This window comes from Vitis riparia, chromosome 3 (genome assembly GCF_004353265.1).
Source record: "Vitis riparia cultivar Riparia Gloire de Montpellier isolate 1030 chromosome 3, EGFV_Vit.rip_1.0, whole genome shotgun sequence".
In the NCBI taxonomy this organism is placed as follows: domain Eukaryota; kingdom Viridiplantae; phylum Streptophyta; class Magnoliopsida; order Vitales; family Vitaceae; genus Vitis; species Vitis riparia.
This window is the reverse complement of record NC_048433.1, coordinates 4,059,538-4,084,375: the sequence shown is the minus strand read 5'-3', so window position 1 is coordinate 4,084,375 and position 24,838 is coordinate 4,059,538. Positions and strand designations below refer to the sequence as shown.

Below are 24,838 nucleotides of genomic sequence, written 5' to 3'. Positions count from 1 at the left end.
AGAGATAACAGAAAATACAAAGTACATGAAAGTGAAAGGAATTATTGGGGAGGGAACACCTAGTACTTTCTATGGATTTTGGGGTCCCTCCAAAAAATATTATTCTATTTTCTTTGTTTTTATTTATGATAATTTTCTATGTCCGAAAAATGGGTTTTGAATGCTAATTTTTAAAAATATAAATAAAAAAATATGTTAAATTTTATAAATCAGTTTTATCTTAATTTATTTAAAGATATTTTTAAATAAATATTCTTTTTCAAAAGTCAAAAAATTATTCCCCAAAATGATCTTTTATTTATCAGGTTAATAACATCAATTGAAATTTTTTTACCGTGAAAACTAATTTGAGATTAATAAAATAAAAAATTATTAAAAATACAATTAAAATTTGAAAAACTTTAAAGCTAAAAATATAAAGATAAAATATTAACTTTCACTTTACTAAATCACATTAGTAAAAAATATAAATATGAGAAAGAATAGAATATATCTTAATTTTTAAGTTTTATTGGTTTTAATTGTATTTAATTTTTAATTTTTTTATTTTAATTATATTTTTAATTTTTTAAATTTCTTATTTTATTGTTAATGTCAACTAACAAAATTTTTATTTAATTTAATTTTTGGAATTAGAAATAATTAAAACATATTATTATTAAATTAATTTAAGCGGCAGAGCACCTAATTTGAGAAATTTCAGTGGGCTGGGTTTGGCCCATAGCTAATGGGTACATTGTGATTGGGCCAAATTGGGCCGAGCCCATATGTCTCCTACTCTCACACCATAAACCCTATAAACCCCGAGCACAAGTCCAGGGGAGCATCAGAGCCAAAAATCATCTAGGGTTTTAGCTTTCTCGCGCGAAGTCCAGACAAAGAAAGCCGAGAAAATGTTTTCAGGTATGTTTGCCCGCAAGCCAGACAAGGCCGTGGCTCTGAAGCAGCTGCGGACACATGTGGTTATGTTCGGTGCATGGGTAGCGGTGGTGAGGGTCACTCCCTACATTCTCCACTACTTCTCTGATGAGAAAGAGGAGCTCAAGATTGATTTCTAATCCATCATCTGCACTTCTCATAATCGCATGAAGGTAAGAATAAAACAATCGGTCTCTGTTTCATTGCTGAGAAAATTGATGAAACGAAAAGAACAAGAAAGAAAGATTTTGCTTTCTGGGTAAACGATAAATTCACGCAGATAAGATAAGGAGTTATATCTGGTTTAGTTGGTGATAGGTTTTGATTTGTTGGGTTTGTTATTTTGGGGCTAGAATTTGGAAATTTCTGTCTTGGATTAAAATTTTATATTGGGTGTTCTATATCTGTTCTTGTTCCGTGGGAATCCATAAATTATCTACGAAAAAACTCATATTTTTGTTGAATTACGATCTGGGGTTTTTGATAATGATTATTATAGTATTATTTAAGTTTTATTAGGATAATGCTTAAGATATGTAATATAGATAATGTAGTGATAATGATTATAATTTAAGTTTTATTAGGTAAAAGGCTCATGTGTAAGGTGCAAAAGAAGTATTAGTCTTTTGAGTTATGTGGTGGTAGTGATAATGCATAAGATATGTAATATAGAGCTCACTTGTTTAGGCAGTTATTGGTGATGCTTTGGTTATGAGACTAACAGGCAATGACATGTTTTTGAGAAGATGGACCATTCAGCCATTTTCTGACCAAAGAAAATGTACGGACCTTAGTGGGGGACAGTTAAATACTTGGAGGATGGTTTAACACTTGTGGGAATGGTTAAGCACGGCAAGTAGTATAGCATAACATCATGTACACCATGCCAAAAATCCTTCCACAACAACCACTTAACGAAAAGAGCAATAATAATTCAACAAGAAACAACGAGATATTAACAAGGAACAGTAAAATTTAGTGCTGGAAAATCCTCCTAAAGGAGGTAAAAAACTGCAAATAATGATTATTCCATTTTTATGGAAAATAGGTATACGACTCCTTAATAGCTTCTAAACAATGTAGCTAATGGAAATATACCAATACTTGAGATGGGAACTCACCATCTCAAGTATAGAGAGATTTTTCCACAAGAGCTTTCCCACAACAGTGAAGAAATCCCTACAAAAGCTTCATCTCTTCATCTTGGATTTTCAGCTTTGATCCCTAAAACAATGCTTAGAAAACAACACCTGTCATTTCCCTCTTTCCTCTCTTTCATTTTTTCTCAATACACCCAATTGGGTATTTCAACCCCTCAAAATTTAGGCCCAGCTGTTGCTTGATCAGGCCCAAAAATCACTTACTAAAAACCATCAACTAAAATGGGTTTAAACTTGAAGCAACTTCGACCTGCTTGGGCTGGACTAGGGGCCTAGCCCAACACTAAACGCTAAAGAAAATTTAAGAAGGGCCATGGGGTTTGAGAGAACTAAAGGTGAAACTTTTGTTGGATAAGTTGTTAATTTGAAATCGAGTGAGAAGGTGACTCCTTGTATGCTTCCTCATGGAGAAAGAAGGTGACCCCTTGTATACCTCCTCACGTATTAGGGCTGCCCCTTTTTGGTGCTTATGAATGCTTGTATGTATGTGTTTAGTGCTTATGTATATATGTACATATATGAGATTCACTGAAAGTAGGAGTGTAGAAAATATGTTGGTGTTGGAGAGATTGTTTGGTGGATTAAATTCTAGGTGCCAGATTTTTTTTTTGGATAGACAAATAGATAAAATATTAAAATATCAATGCCTATCCTATCAAAAAATATCAATGCCTAACAAAAAGAGCTGCACACAATGTACACAAGTGGTATACCAAAAAGAAAGGGAAAAATCAATTGAACAACTCAGACCACAAAAGACCTATCTATTCATATTTAAGGCTATATAATAAATCCAACATTGTGACGACCGCCATCCCCATTGCATCCCAAGACCATTCGAAGAAGGATATCAAAAAGGTCCCCATCATTCTTTGATGTGGCAGCTCTTCTTGACAGAAGATCCTTTAATTGCACTCTTTCCTCATGCACCAAAGTAATCATAAGGGAGCCATGCGCTAAATCTTCCTTCATCTTTTCTCTATCCCCTTGACTTTGAAGAAGGGTTTTCATTGAGTTGGGGAATATAAGGGACATTTTAACATGATCTAGGGATCTCCTTAGCCTCCAAGCGAGACTTCATCTAAATTTGCCACTTGTTGGTTTTAAGTCCATGAGTTGTGAAGTCTATGGCCACTTTTCATTGACAAAGCTCATATAATTAGGTGGTGCTTGAGAGATGATACAACCTAGCCAGAGGGGAATGTTTGCATAACTCTTCATGTATGTATGTGTACACGTACATACATACCTCTCTTATCAATTAGCAAAATTTCATTTTATCTTGAATTAGCAGGCAGTAGAGGGCATGCGTGTTTTACTCATATGCTGTAATCTGGTTGTACAATCATTTTTCATAGGTTGGTTTTTGATCGTATTGGAATTGTGTTGGGAATGATTGGGAGCCATGCAATTTGGTTCATATAACCATGGGTTTGTTTTGTTAACAAGCTTTAAAAAATGGTGGGTAAAGTGGTCTTGACGTTCTAGCATGTCTTTGTGGAGGAAAGACAAATTCTTGATGTTGTCCTTGTTGCTAATGAAGCTATTGACTTTATGATAAAATGTGCTGATAAGGAGATCATTTGTAAATTGGATATTGAGGAGGCTTTTGATCATATTATTTAGGATTTGGCCTTAAGTGGATAAGTTGGATCAAGTGGTGGATCTCTGCTGCTCGTTTCCCTGTTTTGGTAAATGGAAGCCCTTCAAGTTTCTTTTAGAGTTCTAAAGAATTGAGGTAGGGTGATCCTTTATTCCCGTATCTCTTAATCCTAGCTATGGAGGCTCTCTCATCTATCCTAAATAGGGCAAAGGAAGGGAGTTTCATCTCGGGTTTCTCAAGTGGTGGAAGAGGGGGAGTGAGAATTGAAGTGTCCCACTTACTTTTTGTTAATGATATCTTATCCTTTGCGATGTCTCATAGGAGAAAATGGAGTACTTGAGGTGGATTTTCATGTGGTTTGAAGTAATCTCAAGCCTTAAGATCAATCTGGAGAAAAATGAGTTAATTCTTGTTGGGTGAGGTTGCCAATGTGGGTGAGCTTGCTAAGGTCTTGAGTTGCAGAGTGGAACCCTTCCTTCTTGATATCTTGGCTTTCTGTTAGGAGCTACTTTCAAATCAACTTGGGTTTAGGATGTGATTGAGGATAGATTTCAAAAACTATTTGCTCTGTGGAAAAGCCAGTACTTATCAAAGGGAGGTAGATTGACTCTGATTAATAGTGTGCGTTTTAGTTTGTCAATTTATTTTATGTCTCTCTTCATTATTTGGAGCAAGGTGAGTTTGAGGCTTGAAAAGATCCAAAGGGATTTCTTTTGCGGGGAAGGGGCCCTTGAGAGCAGACCACATTTATTCAATTGGTCTTTAATCTGTTAGTAGAAGAAATATGGGGGGCTTGGGTATTATAAGTCTATCCATCCTCAACAAAGCTTTGCTTGACAAGTGGTTATGAAGATTTGCTTGCAAGAGCGACTCCCTTTGGAAGCTATTAATTATGGGGAAGAAGAAGGGGGGATTGTGCTCCAGAGGAGTGAGGGAAAGGTATGGGGTGGGGGTGTGGAAGACCATTAGGAGTGGGTGGGAAGGCCTTAAAAGCAAAGGGGCCTTCAAGGTGGGAAATGGGTAGAGGGTAAAGTTTTGGATGGATAAGTGGTGTAAGGATGAACCCTTAGGTGAAGCTTTCCTTATGCTACTCTCAATAGCTTCCTCCAAAGATGCATGAATAGCCAAGATGTGGGAGCAGATTGGGGAGGATGGGTGTTTGAACCCTAGGTTCACAAGACAAATCCAAGATTGGGAACTAGATGAAGTGGAAGCCTTTTTCAGGAAACTACAAGTGTTGTTGATTTTTGGTGGTATAGGGGATAAGATGGTTTGGTAGCACATAAGATGTGGCAAATTCTCTATTAAGTCTTATTATTCCTAGTTTTCCATTGAAAATTCAAAGGTGTTTCTTACAAGCTTGGTTTGGAATCCTTAGATTTTGTTGAGGGTGAGTTTCTTCATATGGGGCAGGTTTTGACATTGAACCAACTTAGGAGGAGGGGATGGAGAATTCCAAATAGATGCTATTTGTGCAAAGGCAATGAAGAAATAGTTGATCATATCCTCCCTCACTATTCGAAAGCAATCATGTTGTGACATCTTATTTATACTCTTTTAAGGGAAAATGGGTGATATACTCTACTGTGAGGGTGACCTTTTTTAGTTAGAATGGTTCTTGTGTTGGAAAGAAGAGGATGAGGGCCCAGAGAGTTGCCTCCTTGTGTTTATTTTGGACAACCTGAAAAGAAAGAAATAGGTGAGCTTTTGAAAACATTAAAAAAGGGGCCCAAGTAATCAAGCAAATTTTCATGTATATTTTTTGGGAGTGGGTTAGAATGTGCATAAGTGATAGCTTTTTATCTGTGTTGGACTTCATTGATTGGCTAAACTCTAAGTGAGGCAGGAGATTTGTTTTTTTTTTACTTTCCCTTAGCATTATTTGGCCATTTGGCGCCTTTGTATACCTTTGCTTGTTTTTTATTAGCCTTTTAGAGTGTGTGTGTGCATATATATATATATATATAAATATTCTATTTGTGTCTATCAAAAAAAAAAAAAACAAGGGTCTTCACTATTTCATTACCCTCAACTATTGATGTTAGAAAAAAAAAAAGATTATAAATGAGATAGGTTTTTTTTTCCTATATTATTAGTACATTTAAATAAACTTTATTTTATTTTTATTTTTTTAAAGGAATTTGATTTTTTTTTTTTGGAAATGACAAACATTCTCAATGATGATACCAGGATCCTCTCCTTAAATCTCTTTCGGTACCATCTAGGAAGCATATGTGGCCCTACCATGGGCTAGTAAGGAGTTCTTCGTTCCTGTGTTGATCTCTTGCTATACTTGCCTTTAATAGAAGGAAATACTATTTCTATCTCCTTCTTTCTTTTGTTTCTCTTAAACACTTCCTGCTCATCTAGGTTTTTCCATTGCTTTGGGTGCTTTTTAGGGTGCAACTTTGGTAGCTTGGCCTGACGCAACTTGAATCCAATCCGACGTTTGGATGAGCTTGGACAATCATTTTCAATACTCGGGTTGGTTAGGCCTTTTCAACTCGAGCTCAAATTGGGTTCGACTTAAGCCAAGGTTTGGATAACCTGGGCCTAACCTAAACCCGATTTAATGTTTTTATAATCTTTATAATGTATATTATCCTATGCAATAATATTCATTCTCTTTTTAGATTTTTAAGAAAAAAATATCATATATCATCCTATATAATAATATGCATGTTTATATAGATATATATATTTTAAAGAAAAAATATCATATATCGTCATATCATATATTTTTTTAGTAAGATATATAAATTTATTTTAACTTTTTTGTTGCTATTTTGAAATTTTATCCTATTTAGTATTTAAATTTTTATATAAACATTATGGATGGATTTTGAATTATGCAACCCGATCAACCTGACCAACATGAGTATAATCTAACCAACCTGAACTCAACTCAAGTTAAGAGAAATGAGGTTGGGTTGGGCTAATGTTGATTATGCTCTGGTTAGCCATCAACCTGACCAACTGGCCCAAGTTGCAGCCCTAGTGCTTTTATACTCTGCCATTTTGTACCATAGATGTGTATATGCGTGCTTTAGGACTTGGGTAGGAAGAAGGCAGCAACTTAGCATTGTATCTCCTAATTGCAGTTCCCCCACCCCTCAAAATTAGATCCAATATACAGAACTGTTGTACTTCAGTTATTTTACTACCCATTCAATCTAACAACTCTAAATTGCTTCTATGATCTCTGATCAAAAGAAAAAAAAATTTCTTCTATGATCATTTGATGTTATTATCCATATTTAGTTTGGGAAAGTATGATGATATATTTTAAAATTTATGGCATGGGTTGTATGAAAGGTGGCCTGGGAATTTCTTTGCCAGAATTGTGGTTCTTCTGTTGACTTTGTCTTTTATAGCTTTATCAATAGGAATATAAGATAGAGAGTGGTTGGGCTTGGCTCAAGATTTGCTCAATTAGATACTAATTTGGAATAAGTTCTAAGACAAATTATCCAAGTTTAATCACTAAGTGCTATTCTGATCGGTAGGCTGTTTAGCAGTCTGACTGTGAAATAGGCTGATAGGCTTAAGTTCGGTTTTGAGATGGGTTTGAGATAATTCATGAGAAAGCCGAACCCGAGCAGTTCACTAGTCTCATTTTGCCCTCACTTTCTTCTCTTTGAATTATTATTATTATGTTATTTTTTGGATTGAAAACAATTTATTTTATTGAATATGAGTAAAACCAGTTCAAGGATGAGCAATCCTTCAGTTATAGAAGCCATGAAGAATAAGGCAAGAATCACAAGGTAAATACAGTAGCACATAAGAATACAACTCAAGGTGGCAAAAAGTCTCCCTCGAAGGACACTGAATGAGAAGCCCCTTATTTAGCTAAGCTATTTGCAGTGTGGTTTGCCATCCTAGGAATCCAAGAAAATAGCAACTCAAAGCTTTAGCCAAGTCTACAATTTTGTGTGCTTGGGGTCTAATTTCCAGTGACCTTGCCTTCTATTAGATACCCAATCAATCACCACTTTCAAGTCTCCCTCTAGCAAGAGATTGTCAAACCGATGTGTTTGGAATGGTACATCCTTCCAATAGTGCAAGGATCTCAGCCTCAATGGCCACTCCCTAAAAAACTTGGGAGAAGTCTTTCAACCATTGAAATTAAGCTTGAGGTGGCACTTGGAGAGGGCTTTCACTCTGAGGAAACCTCCATATGTCTAATGGTAGAAGAGCAGGCAGTACTCCAATCCAAGCAAATCATGCTCACTCCTCTTGAAGCACTCGAGATTGAGGCCCAAAGTGAAGATGGAAAAATGTTGAGTCCCACAATGACTCCATTAATCTGTATCTGCCTCAAAAATTCTGGCATTTCTCTCGAATTAAGATCGCCTAGATGATAGCAAATGTGGTCACTCTCCAAAGGACCCTAATCATCACATTAGCTACTCTTGATTTCTATTGCCTGAATCTTATTACTCTTGCTCCAAATGAGTTCCATTCTCCAAGATGGCCCAATTGTTTCAGCTATTGTAAAAATGTTCCTTAAAAAAGGATAAAATTCCTCATCCGTTTTTCTTTTACTTGCATTGCAAAGCCAGTGTAATGTTAGCCTTAGCTTCTGGCCATATTTTACAGCACTAGCCGTTGAAGCTTTGAAAATGCAGCAAGTTACCCCACTCTGATCCCTACTTAGCAAAAGAATGTGATGCCATGAATCATTAAGATAGCATTGAGTGGCCCAGAAGTATAACACCGAACACAGCGGTTATAGCAAGTGTGGTTGTTGTATGTGGAAACATGTCCTACCAGTGGAGATTCATGGTTGTACTGCCCTACTATTTTTGCTTCCTTATATCTAAGAGACATACACACACTTGCTTTGTTTTTATGTATCACTCAACTGATTAATATTTCCTTTTCCAGGTATATGCTGTGGGTCTGGCTGGGGAGAAATCTGCTTTGATTAAGAGGAGCTTGTGAGCTTCAACCCTTTTTCTTCCTTTCTTTTCTACCCTGCAAAACTATGACAACAGTGTATCTTTTCCATGGAATAGGTCACATTTGGATTTTACGTATGGGAGGCTTAAATTAGGTTCTTGTTTTCTTTTGATTACTACTTGATTCACATTGAATCATCTTGAGGTTCAACGGCTGTTGCAGCTATATCATGTGTTTCAATTCACTTGGAACCATTGTTTAAAATTTGTGAACTGAACTTTGTGTGATGTGGTGGGGCTCAAATCTCTGAATTATGTCGACCTGTTTATATTCCAAGGAAGATCTCTCTCCTCTCTTCGTTCCAGTCGCTTCCTCTCTCTCTCTCTCTCTCTCTCTCTCTCGAGAAAATAAAGAGAAGTATATTATCACCATTCAAATTTACTTCAAACAAGAAGTATTTTTAAAATAATTCTCTTCTAATAAAGTGTTATATCAATAATTAAATAGAAATTATTTATTTTCTTAGAAAAAAAATGATACAAACGATGGAAATCAATGGAAAATAATAAATGAAGATTCATTTCTCTTGTTTTATCCAGTTTTTTTAGTAACCAAAAAGAAAAATTTTGTTGTCTTGTCAATTGGAAGAAAATAACCCATAAAATGTTTATGAGAAATCCACAAGGTGGACAATGAAGTAACAAAGCAAAGCAGAGAAGGAGCAGGTGGTTCGTCCAATGAGGGGCTGCCGACACACCCCAAACAGTGAAAATCTTCAGTTGAAAGAGATCGCTAATCCTATTGATTCATGGCCTCCAACCACAATAAAAGTGCCAAGTAGGGTCACCCCCCAAATTCTGAGGGACACCACTCATCTATTTTTTTAATTGTTAGGCCTCCATGACTCTGACACTTGGCCACTTCCTAACCTCCCCTTCAAAGCACTGGCTCTTCTTCTCCCCCTTGTCAGTGCGGCCTTTTTTCTCTCTACTTTGACTCCCGTTAGTCTCCTTAATACATGCCTTAACCTATGAGTTTTGCTTCGTAGTCACAGAGCCTGTCCCACTTCCCATGCTCCCTTATTCTTCTCATAAGTAGGAGAATCAGGAACCTGAAATTTGAAACTGTTCAGCCCTCTTGTGGGAAGTTGAGAAAAAAAAAAAGTAGAATTATTATGGACTTGGATTTTAAACCCAATTTCATCATAAAAAAACAACCATAAAAACAAAAAACAAAAAACAATTTCATCATGAAAAAACAAAACCATAAAAACAAAAAACATGAGTTCAATCCAGATAAAACACTTCTTGGATGGTATCTAATATTATTGGCAAATTGACAGGATAATGATAAGTCTGAAGTAGGGTCATGTATGATGGTCTGTGTTAGCTGCCAATAACACAGTGGTATAGTTATTGTATGGACACGGTATGTATGAGAAAATGTGAAGGAGAAAGGTCACCCTCCTATGCTTTTGCTGGTCTGTGTCATGACTCATGGGCCTCATGTACATGCTTCCAAAATACCATATACAGCTAGAATACCAAAAACAAGTGTCAATTCCCATAAAAAAAATAAAATAAAGCTCCAAGTGTCAAATCCAACATAATGAAAAGATAGTTGATTATTCAATCATCAACTGAGTTCATGTTCCAACCTCAAAACTTGCCTGAAACATGAAAAGGGAGGGAGGGAGTGGGAGAGGGAGAGAGGTGTATAAATCTTGCGACTGTGGGATGGCATATTGGAGCAATATTTTGTTTTGGGGGGAATTTGATGAAAATCTTGGGATGGCAGTGGAGGGCTAAGATGAGCCTACACAGCCATGGATGAAGTACCTGGCTCGGTGGGGACCAGTGCTAGCTTCTCTTTGAGATTGGGCCAGACCATATTCTCTTCTGCTTCTCTTCTTTTCATGTCTTTGGGGGTTGAGTTCTACAGCTACACAGCTTTCTGGTAATCCTCAGTTCTCATCTTTGCATCTTTTGTTTTGAGTGAATTACATTGATTTGCTTTTATATTTCTTCTGCAACTCCCCCTCTTTCAATTCATGGATTCTATCAGAGAACATTGGGTTGCTGAAACTTGCTGAGATTTTCCTGTTGTTTGACTTGAATTTTCTAAGAAAATGGATGGGTAGTTGGTTACATTCATCTGCTGGATGATTTCTGTGATGGGAGGGATGAAATTCTTATTTGAATCTTATGGGCAGGATCTGCAATCACAAATTGAGAAACACATTAGATTTGTTTCTTCTTCTTCCTCTTTTTTTTTTCCTTTTGTCTTAACACAAGTAGATAGGCAGCCAACATAAACCCCCAAATTCTTGAGTAATCTCTCTAGACGCTTCACCTACAGGCGAATCCTCATATTTTCCTCTTTGAACCAGAGGTTGATCAATCCTAGGTCATCAAACAAGTTTGGGGCAACTTTCCATTTTGAGGAATTCAAGGTGTGACGGTTTCTTTCCTTTCTTTGGGGGTGTTTTCTGTATACCACTGTAATAGTTTGGCCCCTTCTGGTGGCTTTGAATACATTTTTTCTTCCCTGTCAAAGAAAACAAAGAAGAGAGAAGGAATTCAACAATTGATGTCACAATTCCTGTAAGAATATGATTCAGCCTCAATTCTTATCCAAAGAAGATCTTTGGTGAGTGTGGCATATTATCAGGTAAATTCAGTGATCCAGTATCCCTCCAATGCCATATAAGATCCCACCCTCCAGAAAATTTGATGAGAGAATCCAACTCCAGTTCAATGATTTCTGCAGAAACCCTCAGTAGGACACCCATTGAAGGAAGCCTATAGACATTCAAGTTTGATTGAGTGATTATGGGTCCTTTTGCAGACTCCCACATTGTCACCCTGGCATTTGTGCATGACCTGTATACCAATGTGATGGACAATTCTTTGATGGAGTTCAGTTCCCCTTTATTAGAGTTGGTTACAGAATTTTTCCTTCTTTGCCTTTTAATTTTCACATTAGCCTCTCCAAAAAATTTACAAATCTTCGACACGATTTCAAGGAATGGTCAGAGGATGGGCTAGGTTAGCCACTGACAAATGACATTTTGATGTAATGCAGCAGTGGACACTAGGGTTAGGAACCCACAAGCAACATATGTGATGGCCTCCTAAAAGGGAAGAAAGAAAAACAGATATTGCCATCTGTTTGTTTAAGTTCCAAGAAGGGGAGATCATCAGAATGATAAGCATTCAACCAGAGAGAGAGCTAAACGCTAGCTGATCCACAGAATACAGAGAAAGGCAGAAAAGTTTGTCTTCAGAAGCACAAAATCAGTCACTTTTCTTGTCTAATACGCTATCCTCATCTCAAATTTCCTGCAATGATTTTATGAACAATACATGGTGGAGCAGTACACTGCAACAATACTGAGTATAGAATTTATTTAGTTAAGAAGGGGTTTTGTTTAAGCTGATTTTTAGTACAACTGTGCTTCTTGAATCAGAATTATCAAAGGGTTTTTAATGTTTGTTGTTCCCAATTTATTTTTTCTGGTTCTGCAGCTATTTGGTTACAATCATGGGTTTGGTTATTCCTTGGAGTTTCACTTTGGCACTGGTGGATGGATACTCTGTCCTGGTTAAATGCCCTCTCCGCCAGCCAGGAATACTGCTGATCATTGTCCTAGGAGATTGGGTATGTCTTGCTCTGATTCATTTACACCCAGATGGTGTATTTACCTCCAACAACTTGTGATGAGTGAATATATTCCGTGGCAGGTCTTATCAATTCTCACACTTGCTGCAGCTTCCTCAACACTTGGTGTGGTCGACGTCCTGCTCAAATCTGATGCCTCCTACTACCCTATAAAGTTTTGCAGTAGATATCAGATATCCGCAGCTATGGCCTTCTTGTCCTGGTTTCTGTCTTTTGGTTCATTTCTTTTCAATCTTTGGTTGCTCCCCACATTGTGATCCTCACCTGTTGTTCAATGCCAAAATTCAATATTATTCTTAGTGCAAATTTTGTGTATATTGATAATCTTAAAATTTTAAAAAGAGATGATCTTCAACATACAGCTACAGGTATTTTGGTGACTGTATGAGCAGAAACATTTCAATGGTATAATAAGACTGGAGAAAGATTTTGTTAAACCATGGACATAAAGCAAATTATATGCAGGGGAAGAACAATAAGAATGAAAATTTTGAGAATCTTCATAAAGTAGAAGAAACAAATATATTGGGATAAATTGACAGATCCAAAAGGATTTCTTACCATTTTTCTCACTTCACATTCTGGCCACTTTGATGTTGGCAGAGATACGTCCTAAACACAAGTGGAGAAGGGAGATGGAGACATAATATTCATGTGTCTCCATGACTGTCTTAAGAATAACACATTCAAAATTCGTTAGCCTTATCGCTTAAGGTAGGTAAACAATGCAATCTGCTGGGTTTCTTTAGGATTGTTTGTTTCCATAGAAGTGATTTCCCAACAGAAAGTGATGGATGCATCCAAAGCCCAAGTAGGTTAGATGAAGTAGGAATACCTTAAATCATATCTATCTTGGCAAGGACACATATATAAATACAAATATGCAACAATCAGCTATCTGTCATCCTTGATTAGGTGTTGGGCGAAAACTAAGCAATCTGTTAAATTATTTAAGTCATTACTGACAGAGAAAGTGATTGGAAAGCCCTAATTCAGACTCATTCTGGGTGTTTCTGGACAAAGACATCCATATCGAGTTGTTTTAACAGCAACTTGAATTACTTTTCTTCTCTGTTGATAGTATTTTCTAATTTTCGAAATGATGCCATTTTCTCTGATAACAACCACATAGCAGTAAAACACAAATCTCATCGTCATGGAGAAAAAGCTTAAAATATTGCAATGCTAATAGGAATCGGCAAAATAACAGAGCTCAACAAATATAAAAAAAATAGGACTAGTCTTCGGTTTGGTATATAATAGGAGAACCAACCAGAGACACAACCTAGATGTGGAGTAAATGCAGATCCAAATACAAAACCAATTTGAGAATTGAACAAATCCATCATCAAGGCCAAGAACACAGATTGGTGCAAATGAATAGGGATCAAATTAAATGATTCAATCCAGTACATCGTACAAATATTTCATTTACAAGCAAAAGTCATTTCCCTTTGGAAATTCAAACTAGGAAGTGTGGAATTACATTGCCAAAGAAGGACGAAACCAGGGTCATTGAAGGTTGGGAAGAATCACATTGTGACTCTTCGCAGCTCCTCTGTTCTCTAGATAACTTGGCTATGCAATGTAGTTCTGGATTGCCCTTTTCTGGCTATGCACACTAATTCCCATCACAGCTATCATTTCATAGAAACTGATAACAGCTATCCATGCGCAACATCTGATATTTTTCTTTTGAAAGGCTCGGGCTAGTAAACACAAAAAAGATGCCCAAAGGGTTATTGACCCAAGAACAAGCGCACATGATCAGGATGTATACAAATAACAAAGTGACATCCAAAGAATAAAACAACAAGAAAACAAGACCAAAATGAAAACAAGACCAAGAGGACAGACTCAAACTCAGCAGCAAACCAAGCCATCAACAAAACCTCAGAAAGGGCATCTCCTTCTGTTTTACATTTCACCATCTACCCAGAAAAACCTGAGAATTATGTCCTCCAATTTTTTTTTTTTTCCACAGAAAACCCTGCCCTTTAAACCTACTTTTATTTAGCTTCCTCCCAATGCACCAAGCCACACTGAGTGGGGCAGCAGTCTTAAGCCTTTTTCTGTCCTATGAATTTCCCATGCCACTCACTACAATAACAAGATTTAACATTGAAATGATGCATGCTCTTAATGGAATGGAGTTGAAATTCTTCAGGATAAAAAACATGGGTTTGAATATACACCCTCCCCTTAATGAACTGATTTACTACAGCTACTTATGCATTCGAGTCTATGTTCACAACTCTTGTCACTACCACTGTAATAAGCAATTCAAATCATGCATTCCATTCGGTTGCAGACATAATACCTCACCACCATCAAAATTTATTTCACTTATTTTAAGATACAGAATCAAAAAAATCATGTGCCCATCAAATATGTACCTGTAACATGAGCAAAATATTTCATTAACCATAGGTGGAATCTTGCACCAGAAACCTTAATTAAAAGGGTAAGAAGCACATAACAAGACCAGACAGTGGACAACTTACCAAGTTATGTTCAACAAGATGCTTTTTAGGTTCAGCAAGAATCAACCAAGTAAGCATGCAGTAACTTGGGTCATTAAGTACAGGTTACTGGTTACTCTTGTGACCTAAGGAGTTGGCTCCTGTCAACAAACAAAATTCATCTAATTCTCTTCCTGCTGCATTTGAGTTTCGAACATTTCCTTCCTTAAGGTTTCTGCAATTTCTTTGTTCCCTTGTTTCATATAACCATCAATAAAAGCACTATAAATCTCAAGAGTCGGTTTGAACCCTTTCCCCACCATCTCTGATTGAAGTTTCAATGCCTCTTCCATCTTCCCCTCTTCACAAAAACCCTTTATCAGAGTCTCATAACTCTTCCCCTTTGGCGCAAATTCAACATTTCCCATTGCAACCCTCAATAACTTCAAAGCTTCATGAACCCTCCTATTGTACAAAGTAAGAGAATCATCCCATCAACAGTTCTTGCCTCTGCCCTGAAACCTTTCCTGCACATATCCTTGTACAAAAGTACTGCTGAATCAACATCTCCAATTTCACAATACCCGTTAATAAGATGCTCGTAAGTAACACAAGTACTCTGAATCTCACTCAATTCCATTTCTCTGAAAAGCTCTTCTCCCCTCTCAATCTCCCCAATTCTACAAAACCCACCGATTATTGTGTTATACGCCACGATATCATGCTCCATTTTCTTAATTCCCATTTCTTCCCATAACTTCTCAACCTCTCCCATCCTCCCTTCATCACAAAATGCTGCCATTAGAACACTATAGCTATAGGCATTTGGATTACAATCCCATTCCCCCATTTCAGCCCAAATCTCCTCCACCTTCTCCACCCCACCATCCCGGTAAAAACAAACCATCAATGCATTGAATGTATGCACATTTGGGCAAACCCTAACCCTAACCCTAACCTTTTCATTGATTTCATCATCCCAAGACCCGAAAACCTCCCTATAAACCTCATAACCTGCATCACAACCCCGACCCCGTGAAACCTGCCAAATCAGAGCATTACATGTACTAATTGTCGGGCTAATTCCCCGAGACCTAAGCATTTTAACAATAGAAATCGACTGTTCAATCCTTTTCGAATTCAAACATGCTTTAATCAACAAATCAAACACAAATGGAGCTGACCCACACGAATTATACGTCTTGACAAGCGATTCAAATATTTTCGGAGGCTGTGATGAGCATTCATCCGAATCATCAAAAACCCGAATTGCTGTCCGAATTAGGCCTAAAGCTTGGGACTTGAGGCGAGCTCTAGCAAGAATGTGAATGATGGTGGAGTAGGAGAGGAGGGTGTGGTTGCAGAGGGACTTGTGATGACACCAGAGGAAGAAGGAGAGAGCAAGATGTGGATTGTTTTTTATTTGGAGAACAATTTGGGAAGCTTCGGTGGGGGTGAAGCCTTTCGGGAACAGAGATTGGAGATGGCTCCATCGGGACTTCGAACGTTGGTGTCGGAGAATTGAAACGGCCGTTGAAATTAGGGTTTTGGTAGGGTTTTGATCGGATGGCAAGGAAGACAAGGAGAGACAAAGGGTTTTACGGGCTAGGGGTGTGAATAAAATTTGCTTAACCTTAGAAACGCCATTCAAAATTTGACTGTTGCAAACCATATACATATATACATATAGAGAGAGAGACCTTGGTGAGTTGAAGTGGGCTTTGTTTGGTTGCCGAGAAACAACAGGAAAGAAAACTGCAGTCGACCTCGACACAATTATTTATGAATAATTATTTAACAATTCATTCAAAGAGTTCCATTAACAATGAAATCTTAACATTCGTCCAAAGAATCAAAATCTACAAATCACTACTCTTTCACTCAACCTAATATAAGATTTCACCTTTTCTTTTTTCCTCTTTTTCTTTCTTTGTTCACAAAGTAGTTCAATATGCTATTGTACAATTTACTTTAGACCAAGTCTCCATATCATTTTGAGCAATTCCTTTTGGAAAGCAACATTCAAATTGAGGAGTGAGGGCTTCCTCCCCCTCATAATGTTTTATTTTACTTTAAACATCATATGGGACATTTTTATTAATTTGATAAAAAAGAAAAAAAATATTAGGGCATCGGCCCGTATTTGTCGAACTTATAATCTTAATGATTAAAAATGCTAGAATAAACCTATATCGTTAGATGATAACAGACATACGAGACTACGATATAAATAAATATGATCAAATATAAATAAATAAAATCAAAATACAAAAGAACGATATTAATATATAGACAAATGAACGATAAAGTGAGATACAAAGTAATAAGGTTGTTTTACTCGTGATCTTGTTTTTCGATTATAGGATGAAAGAAAAACCAAATCAACCCCAGCTAAGGTTACTATTTTTGCAACAACATAGGTTTATTTGAGTACAACAATGATAACAAAATTATCAATCTCACTCCATATTCTCAAGGATACATGGATAAAATCAAAGAATTTGCAGAACTAGCAGATGAGCCAGAAAAAGGGAACAATTTGGGGGAAGGACAAGAGAAAAGAATCATATTCATTTCCCCCGTTTTTCATCCTTGCAAGTACAATTACAAATGAGTGGATGTGGATAATTAGGCCACATATGATCACTTGCACCTATCAACATATTCTTTTGTACCTAAAGAAACAAAAAGAAAAAGGGAGAAAATTAAAGAAAACAATCTAGAACCACAACAGTAGTAATACTAGTCCTATTGGGATATATTTCTTTGATTGTTGTTTCTTCTATACTTTCAGTGTTGTTGACCAGAAAAGGATAGATTCTCCATGTTGGCTTTCAACCATTGAGCCATTACCAAGCTTCATATAAATACTACTGTTGAACGTGTAGTCATAAAGAAGCTGCATGTCACTGTGAAATCCTTAGTGGCAGCAATGGTGGATGAGGGTATTGAGAAAAGAATATTTCATCAACATATGACGAAGGTGATGGCAATGACAATGGCGATAGCAATCAATGCTTTTACTGTGTTTTAACATCTAGAACATGGAAAGTGAAGCATGATCAGTCCTTTGATCAGGTTTAACAGTTAACCTGGTCTCATTCCCAACTGATCTTTAAGCAGTATTTATGCCGATACTTCAGAATTTATTCCTCCAAAAATGCATCACATGTTGTCTCCATTTGTGGGAATTAAGCTTCATCATTCGAAAATTAGGGAACAAGCCAAGTAAGCGATAATCGCCTTGCTTAATTAAGCTACAAATGAATATTATTATCCTGTTGATCTGATCATATAACATAATCAAAGGGATTTCTATTGATGTCACAAAATTAGTACTAGGGATAAGAAGAATTTGTCCTCCAAGTCAGCCTCTGATATAAGATAGTGAGAAATATGGGCAAGTTATTCTCCATCAAAGAGCACCCCATGATGTCAGATGTATACTTGGACTGTCACAACAATTATAATATTGGAAACCCGAATATTATCTAAATTAATCTACTAAATCTCATATGATCCACTTTTTAGATGCTAAGTTCCTGTATCCTCTAATGAAACCCCCAGATTTTAAGTGAGGCATGAGCCTAGAAATATACATATGACTTTACAAATTGTACTCCGGATATTTTAGTTTAACTATTTTGATACATTCCCCTGTATAGAGATAGTGTTTGGATCAAGAATTCAAGATCAGGTGGGGCGACTAGTATAAGTATATGGATGCTGGGATGATACAGATAGAGGTCCCTGAATGATGTGTTCATAATTCGTTTGGTGTACATCCATTAGAAGGGTGGGAAATCCAAAGAAAAAAAAAGTGAAAATTCGTATTCTTTTGTGGGACATGGACCTTATGCCTTATGTCTCCCTCTCTAGCCTTCTTGACGCAGCCTGGATTCTTATATACACTCATTTAGCACCATTCCTAAGCATAAATCCCCACTCGCTTCATCAAGAAGCCAAGAGATAATCCTAATCAGAAATCCTAAACTGGTTTTCTGGGATTCTGATCACTTTACCCAACAGTAGTGTTCCTGGTTGGCTATATAATTCCCTTGTGTTGTTTGGTGGAGACTACCAAAAACAATGAAATACAATGAGATACCTCACTTCAGCCACCCCCAACACAAGCTCAAGTTTGAGTATATTGAGCTTCCATTCAAGTGTGATGGCTGCAAGGAAGCTGGGATAGGATCGCGCTACAAGTGCAGCATATGTGACTATGATCTTCACACACATTGTGCCCTTCCTTCACCCTCCATCACCCACCCTTTCTATACCAAGTGTTCCTTTCAGTTCCTCCCCAGGCCGCCTGGCGATGCTGCCCGCTTCTGCAACGCCTGCGAGAAGGACATCACCGGCTTCTTATACCACTGCAACTCCTGCGGGTTCGACCTCCACCCCTGCTGTGCGAGGCTCCCCATGGTGCTTGACGATGGGGAGATGAAGCTGTATCTGTATAGGAAGGTGAGCGCCTCGTGTGATCGGTGCGGGAGGAAGGGAAGGAGCTGGAGCTATAGATCAAAGTGCAAGAAGTATAATCTGCACGTGGCGTGTGTGAAGGAAATGCTGGTGGAGAGCTGGCATGAGATATATTATGGGCGGGGAAATGGTAGGAAGTTGGAGACGAGAATTCCAAGCATCAAAAGCACACTCCAGGCACATCATCATAAGAGTAAAGGCAAAGCGAAGAAATGCTGTGAGATGGCTGGCTTGGCTATGCAGTTTGTTGTCTCCGCAGTTCTAGGTGATCCGACAACTTTGATTGCTGGGGTCGTTGGGTCCTTGATGTCTAGGTCTTGATGCTTGCCTTTGGTTTGAAAGAGTTCCATTTCTGAATCCTAATGTTGTGTGTGTGTGTGTGTGGGATGTGGGCGTAGAGGGGTATGAGCAGGAGCTAGGGGGAAATGGAGAAAAAGGTGTCCAAATTAATTAATCCCCATAACCCCATATGCTCCAGCTAGTGTGTTATCTTTTTTCAACCTTCTATATATATATATATATATATAATTTCATTGATCTTGTGGCCAAAGTAGCCATTCATCGAGGCATCGTACGGTTCTTACCCCACCTGAATTGTTTCGGATACAAAGCCTGGTCCAGTGCTTAGAAGCTGGGGAAGAAATACTCTCTCCTTCTATACCCCGACAAAAAGTTAAAGCGATCTTCAGACTCTCCAATATTGCAAAGCTAAAATAATTTTTTTTTTTTTTTAACTTACAATTCATATAAAATAAAATCTATATCATTTGAAGTAAAAATACATTGTATTATTATTATAATTAGAATAACTTGGGCAACAAGGAATTGATGGCTGACCATTTATGCAACAGCGTACTTCGTAGTTTCAAAGGCATTTTCCTAGAAAAATGAGTAAGAAAAAGACGACCAATGTCAAGAATCCGACGTGGTGACAAAGAAATAGGTATCAGGTATTATCTGCCCCTAGAAATAAACAAACAACCATATCTAAACTCTATTCCCCTAGTATAATAATAATAATCATAGACAACATCGCCCTACTGAGTTGACTCGGCCATGGGAATTTGCAGCTCCTGCGAGTCTACGTCTGTCGCCACCGCGAAGCTGATTCTCCAAGATGGGAAGCTTCAGGAGGTTCCATGTCCGGTGAAGGTCTCATTCCTGCTGCAGAAGAACCCTGCTTGTTTTATCTGTAATTCAGATGATATGGAGTTTGACGACTTCATTTCGGCCATAAACAGCGACGATGAGCTTCAGCCGGATCAGCTCTACTTTGCGCTGCCAATGAGTTGGTTGAAGCGGCCGCTCCGCGCGGAGGAGATGGCCTCTTTGGCCGTCAAGGCGAGTGAAGCTCTCATGAGGGGTGGTGCAAAGGGATGTGGGTGTTGCGGAAAAGGAGTACTGGGGCAGGTGGCGTTTTCCCAGAAGGAGTATGTGAAGGCAACCCGACTAGAGGACGCCGATGACGGCAGTGGAAGATTGATTGAAAAGAGAAGAGAAAAGGGTGGCGGCGGCCGTGGCCAACATGGCCGTCGTGGCCGTGATTTTACTACGAACCTGACCATGGTTCCGGAGGAATGAGCGATGACAGTGGGTAGCAGTAGCAGTACCGGCAGTGACGATCACGCCATGGCTAATTACAAAATTCGATGGTTTTATTTTCCGGTTCACCGATAACTTCAGAGTCATGTTTACCATTTGGGTTTGAGTTCTGATCAAGTATTTTATATGTCCAAAATTAAAATGGCCATAGACCCTCGAAATTGAAGAATTTCCCCATAAATTTGTGATCAGAATCAAACGTTCACTGGTTGAGGAATTGCAGCAAATGAATGTATAATCAACAGGATTTTGATTAAGAAGTAGTAGTTGAGGCTGAGGTTTCTATAATCTTTGACCCAACAAAAGTGTTGTTCAATGTACTTGCTTTACAAGCTCTTCAAATCCAAATCCAAGACCACACACAAAAATTTTGGTTCACAATTAGTATTAGAATTTATATTTTTTACACCATTGTTATTCGTATTAGAATGGGTTGACTTATTTGACAAAGCCCAAACACGACCCAAGAAGATGAATTACCTCCCATTCATAATTTGATGTGAAATCTAATACCAATCCAATTATATGTATCCACTGTACGCATTCTTTTGTGGGGGCTTAGAGCTTCCGACCATGGACCTTTTTGTTGCTTTCTGTGGGGGAAATGGCATGAAACTTCTCTCTCACCGAGGAACATAAGGAGAAAGAAGATGAAAAAGCACAATGTGAGGCCCAAACGCATTGTATGTAGGCTAGGATTAACCACAGAACAGTACTGCGCACTAGCGGCCTAGTGGATGGCTCATGAATTTGTAAGTGGGAACGACGGTTCATGAGGAACACATGAAATGGCTACTCAAAATCAGAAAATTCAACCCCGTGGGGCTCACGCACCGGCCGGCGGCCAAGGGCATGCTTATCCCCTCCCCCAATTAATCAACCCTGTGTTCACAGTAACGTTTGTTACACGTGTTTTAAATTCTTAAATGGTATATATTCATTTTTAGATAAAATATATTATATTTTTAAATTCTGTTACGAGTTACCCTTAAAGATGTTCAAGGATCCCAATTTCGTTTTAAGTTGAGAATAAAATTACATATACGAGAACTATACAATTTTTTATAGCATAAAAGTCTTCACCTTTGTTCTTATAAAGAAGATAAAAAAAAATACTTCAAGAAAGATGTTTTGGATGATTTTTTTTGTTATTAAAAAAACGTTATTATTATTATTATTATTATTCTTTTTAGTGGTAGTTTATGTATAGAAAGTTAGAAACTATTCCCTCGACTTTTAAAATATTGGGTTGGTGGTTGAATTAGTGCATTTGAACCCTTAAAATCATTTCTAACAATAATATTATATTACTCACGAGGAGGAAAACTATTAGGAACACCTTTATAAGTATTAGACATCATAAGAGAAAAATGATATCATATAGAGAATGGAAGGAAACGTCGGGATTAAATTATTGTATTTACTTATTTATTTTATTTGAGATATTTTTTATAATATCACGAAATATTTTTATTTTATTCATAGATATAGACATGATTTATTGAACCACTGAAACCTTGTATAGCATCTAAATTGTTTGCATCGAATCTTCCATCAATACAACAACATGGACCATGTAAATTGACCCATTAAAGAAAAGCAAAAGATACAAAAAGGGAGAGAGGCCATGACAAAGAAATGATGACCGATGTGGGATGAAGCAACATGGGTTAAATTAATCTAACCAAGCAGTTAATACTTTAGAGGGCACATGTCCATCATTCATCAATTATTGCCATTAATTTGAGGACTATTAATAGTGAGTCCAAAGCATATGTTCCAATTTTATTTTATTTTTGGGGAAAAGATTTAACTTTTCCTTGTCGTCAACCTCATCTGTTTGTTCTAACAAATTCTCATAATAATTAACACAGTTTTTAAGTCTAATTTATAATCACACAGAGAAAGAACTTGCATAACTTCTAAACTAATCTTTTTTTTTCCCCGGAAAAAAATTGGTATTAATTGTTAAATATATTAATTTTATTTTGACCTAACGAGAATTTGAAAAAATATATATAATTTTGTACACAAAAAGAAACTAATATAGTCACTTTAAACCAATTTTGATTTGGAAAATTAATTATTTACTCGGTTTCAAAAACTTGTAACTCCCTTAATTTTTTCATAAGGTAAATAAACTCTAAATTAAACAAAACTTAGTCTAATATTTTTTAAAATATTTAGAAGTCAAAAGTTGAGGTCCTCATACAAAATGGACTAGTCCAGAATGATTATCTCAATTTTTTCTTTATACATAATCGTATTTTTGCTTGAATTTTCTCGTTATTAGAAATAGTTTAGAACTAAAAATATTATTTCAATTACTAAAAGATTTATCGAACCATACTAGTTTAGCGTACCTTATCATGATTATGGAATAAATATGGATGTTTAATAAATAAAAAATGGTTTATTACATAATTATAAAAATTGAATTAAATTTATTTTATAATTTGTCTAAATAAAATGTTATTAACCGTTATCATTTTATAAAATATAAGTATTTATTTTTAATAAAATACAATTTAGTACTTTATTAAAATTTTAAAAATCCATATTCTACTAAAATGGTTTTAAATGAATAATATTTAAGGCTTAGGAATTATTTTTAAATAAAATTATATTTGTTCAATAATTTTTAAAAAAGGGATCAAATTCATAATTTCTCCAAATTAAAGTCATATCAGTGGGTATGATGTAACATTCAGACTTACTAACTACCAATTTGAACCAAAACTTGCCATAAAAAATTGTCACAAGTGAAAGCCCACAAATGTTGAGAATGCCAATGGACTTGGTCATAAAACTAATCACCTTTTGGGAAAAAAAATTTCTAAATTGTATAATTTTCAAAATATTCATCATACTTGACTTTTGTCAAATATTAGAGTCCACTCTTTTAAATTTTAAATTTATGTGTTGAAATCAGATACTCGTGTTTCATGTCATATTAATGTCGACTTTTTCTTTTATTATATATTAAAATTGTAATCGAAAATAAAATAATAATAATAATGTGATCGGAATGAATATTTTTAAAAAGGGTCTCGATTTAGAATTTTATTTTGAAAAATGATTACTTTTATTCCATGGATGTATCATCTATCACCTTTCAAAGTACGGAACAGGGTGGGTGCAGTGCAGTGGAAGGATGGCAGGAAGGCCAAAGGGAGAAAAGGACATGCATGTGAGAAGGCTAGCTGGACGGCTAACAATCATGACAAAAAATTTCTCCATGCATGCCTTCGTGAATTAGAGAGGAAATGTGAAAGGAAGTCGTTGGTCCAAGCACCGCATAAATCTGAAGGCAGGCCATCACTGCTGCCTCCATGTCACCACTTTTAACTCCACTGTTTCCCCTGAAGTGAACGTTACCTCCTCCCCCAATATCATGCTCTGAGCCAGGCCAAGTATAACGTGACAAACACAGACAATTCCAGGAAGTTGAAGGGAAACTTCCACCTTGGCCTTCATTGCAACCTTGTCTCAACACAAATGACTTAAGTGCCCCTCATATTCTATATCTAGATTGGATGCTATTGCTGATCATCACATGTGTCTTTTGTTCCATAATTGGCCATGGAAAAGAATGTGCCTGCTGCCCCAAAAATATCCCTGTTCATACTCTACTGAACCCCTTTCCCTACCAAGTCATCTTTGGTATACATGCAATTGATTCCAGAAAAGGTAGTATAATGGAACCCATCAAACTAAAAAAGTAGTCATACTTGGTGTATTCAAACTGTAAAAAGCAGTTCAAAAGAAAGTGGAAAACGAGTAAAACGAATTAATCAAAGACTTCATAAAAGTGGGATTGTTTTAGTATAGCTCAAAAGTTAATAATATAAGGAGTTGGTATCACTATGGAGGGTATTATTGTCATCATGTAGATACCATCAGACCCAGTTTTGGTTAATTTTCAACTGTTTTTCCCCCTATAAGTATCATCAATATTCCATCCTTTTCCTCACCCAATTCCCCAGGCCTGAAAGCTGCAACATTATTCTCTCCTCTCCATC

At 36.8% G+C, this 24,838-nt stretch overlaps 5 protein-coding genes across 5 annotated transcripts; 4 read left to right on the top strand and 1 right to left on the bottom strand.

The window, feature by feature from the left end:
- Window positions 1-822: 822 nt before the first annotated feature.
- Window positions 823-8,944, top strand: LOC117911909 (mitochondrial import receptor subunit TOM6 homolog). The gene is made up of 2 exons (XM_034826343.1): window positions 823-1,091; window positions 8,572-8,944. Exon 1 carries the CDS (start codon window positions 894-896, stop codon window positions 1,056-1,058), a length of 165 nt encoding a protein of 54 aa, XP_034682234.1. The 5' UTR covers window positions 823-893; the 3' UTR covers window positions 1,059-1,091; window positions 8,572-8,944.
- A 1,296-nt stretch (window positions 8,945-10,240) lies between these two features.
- LOC117911370 (CASP-like protein 5C1) lies at window positions 10,241-12,628 on the top strand. The gene is made up of 3 exons (XM_034825716.1): window positions 10,241-10,542; window positions 12,114-12,246; window positions 12,330-12,628. The coding sequence occupies exons 1-3, from the start codon at window positions 10,412-10,414 to the stop codon at window positions 12,522-12,524; spliced, it is 459 nt and encodes a 152-aa protein (XP_034681607.1). The 5' UTR covers window positions 10,241-10,411; the 3' UTR covers window positions 12,525-12,628.
- A 1,006-nt stretch (window positions 12,629-13,634) lies between these two features.
- LOC117911369 (pentatricopeptide repeat-containing protein At2g15980) lies at window positions 13,635-16,624 on the bottom strand. The gene is given in 3 exon segments (XM_034825715.1): window positions 13,635-14,663; window positions 14,772-15,201; window positions 15,204-16,624. Coding segments are annotated over 2 exon segments (1,494 nt in total). The 5' UTR covers window positions 16,408-16,624; the 3' UTR covers window positions 13,635-14,663; window positions 14,772-14,911.
- A 2,113-nt stretch (window positions 16,625-18,737) lies between these two features.
- On the top strand, window positions 18,738-19,751 carry LOC117911444. The gene has a single exon (XM_034825822.1). It carries the CDS (start codon window positions 18,819-18,821, stop codon window positions 19,533-19,535), a length of 717 nt encoding a protein of 238 aa, XP_034681713.1. The 5' UTR covers window positions 18,738-18,818; the 3' UTR covers window positions 19,536-19,751.
- Window positions 19,752-20,172: 421 nt separating this feature from the next.
- Window positions 20,173-21,104, top strand: LOC117911756. Its single transcript, XM_034826181.1, has one exon. The coding sequence runs from the start codon at window positions 20,271-20,273 to the stop codon at window positions 20,793-20,795; it is 525 nt and encodes a 174-aa protein (XP_034682072.1). The 5' UTR covers window positions 20,173-20,270; the 3' UTR covers window positions 20,796-21,104.
- Window positions 21,105-24,838: the final 3,734 nt, after the last annotated feature.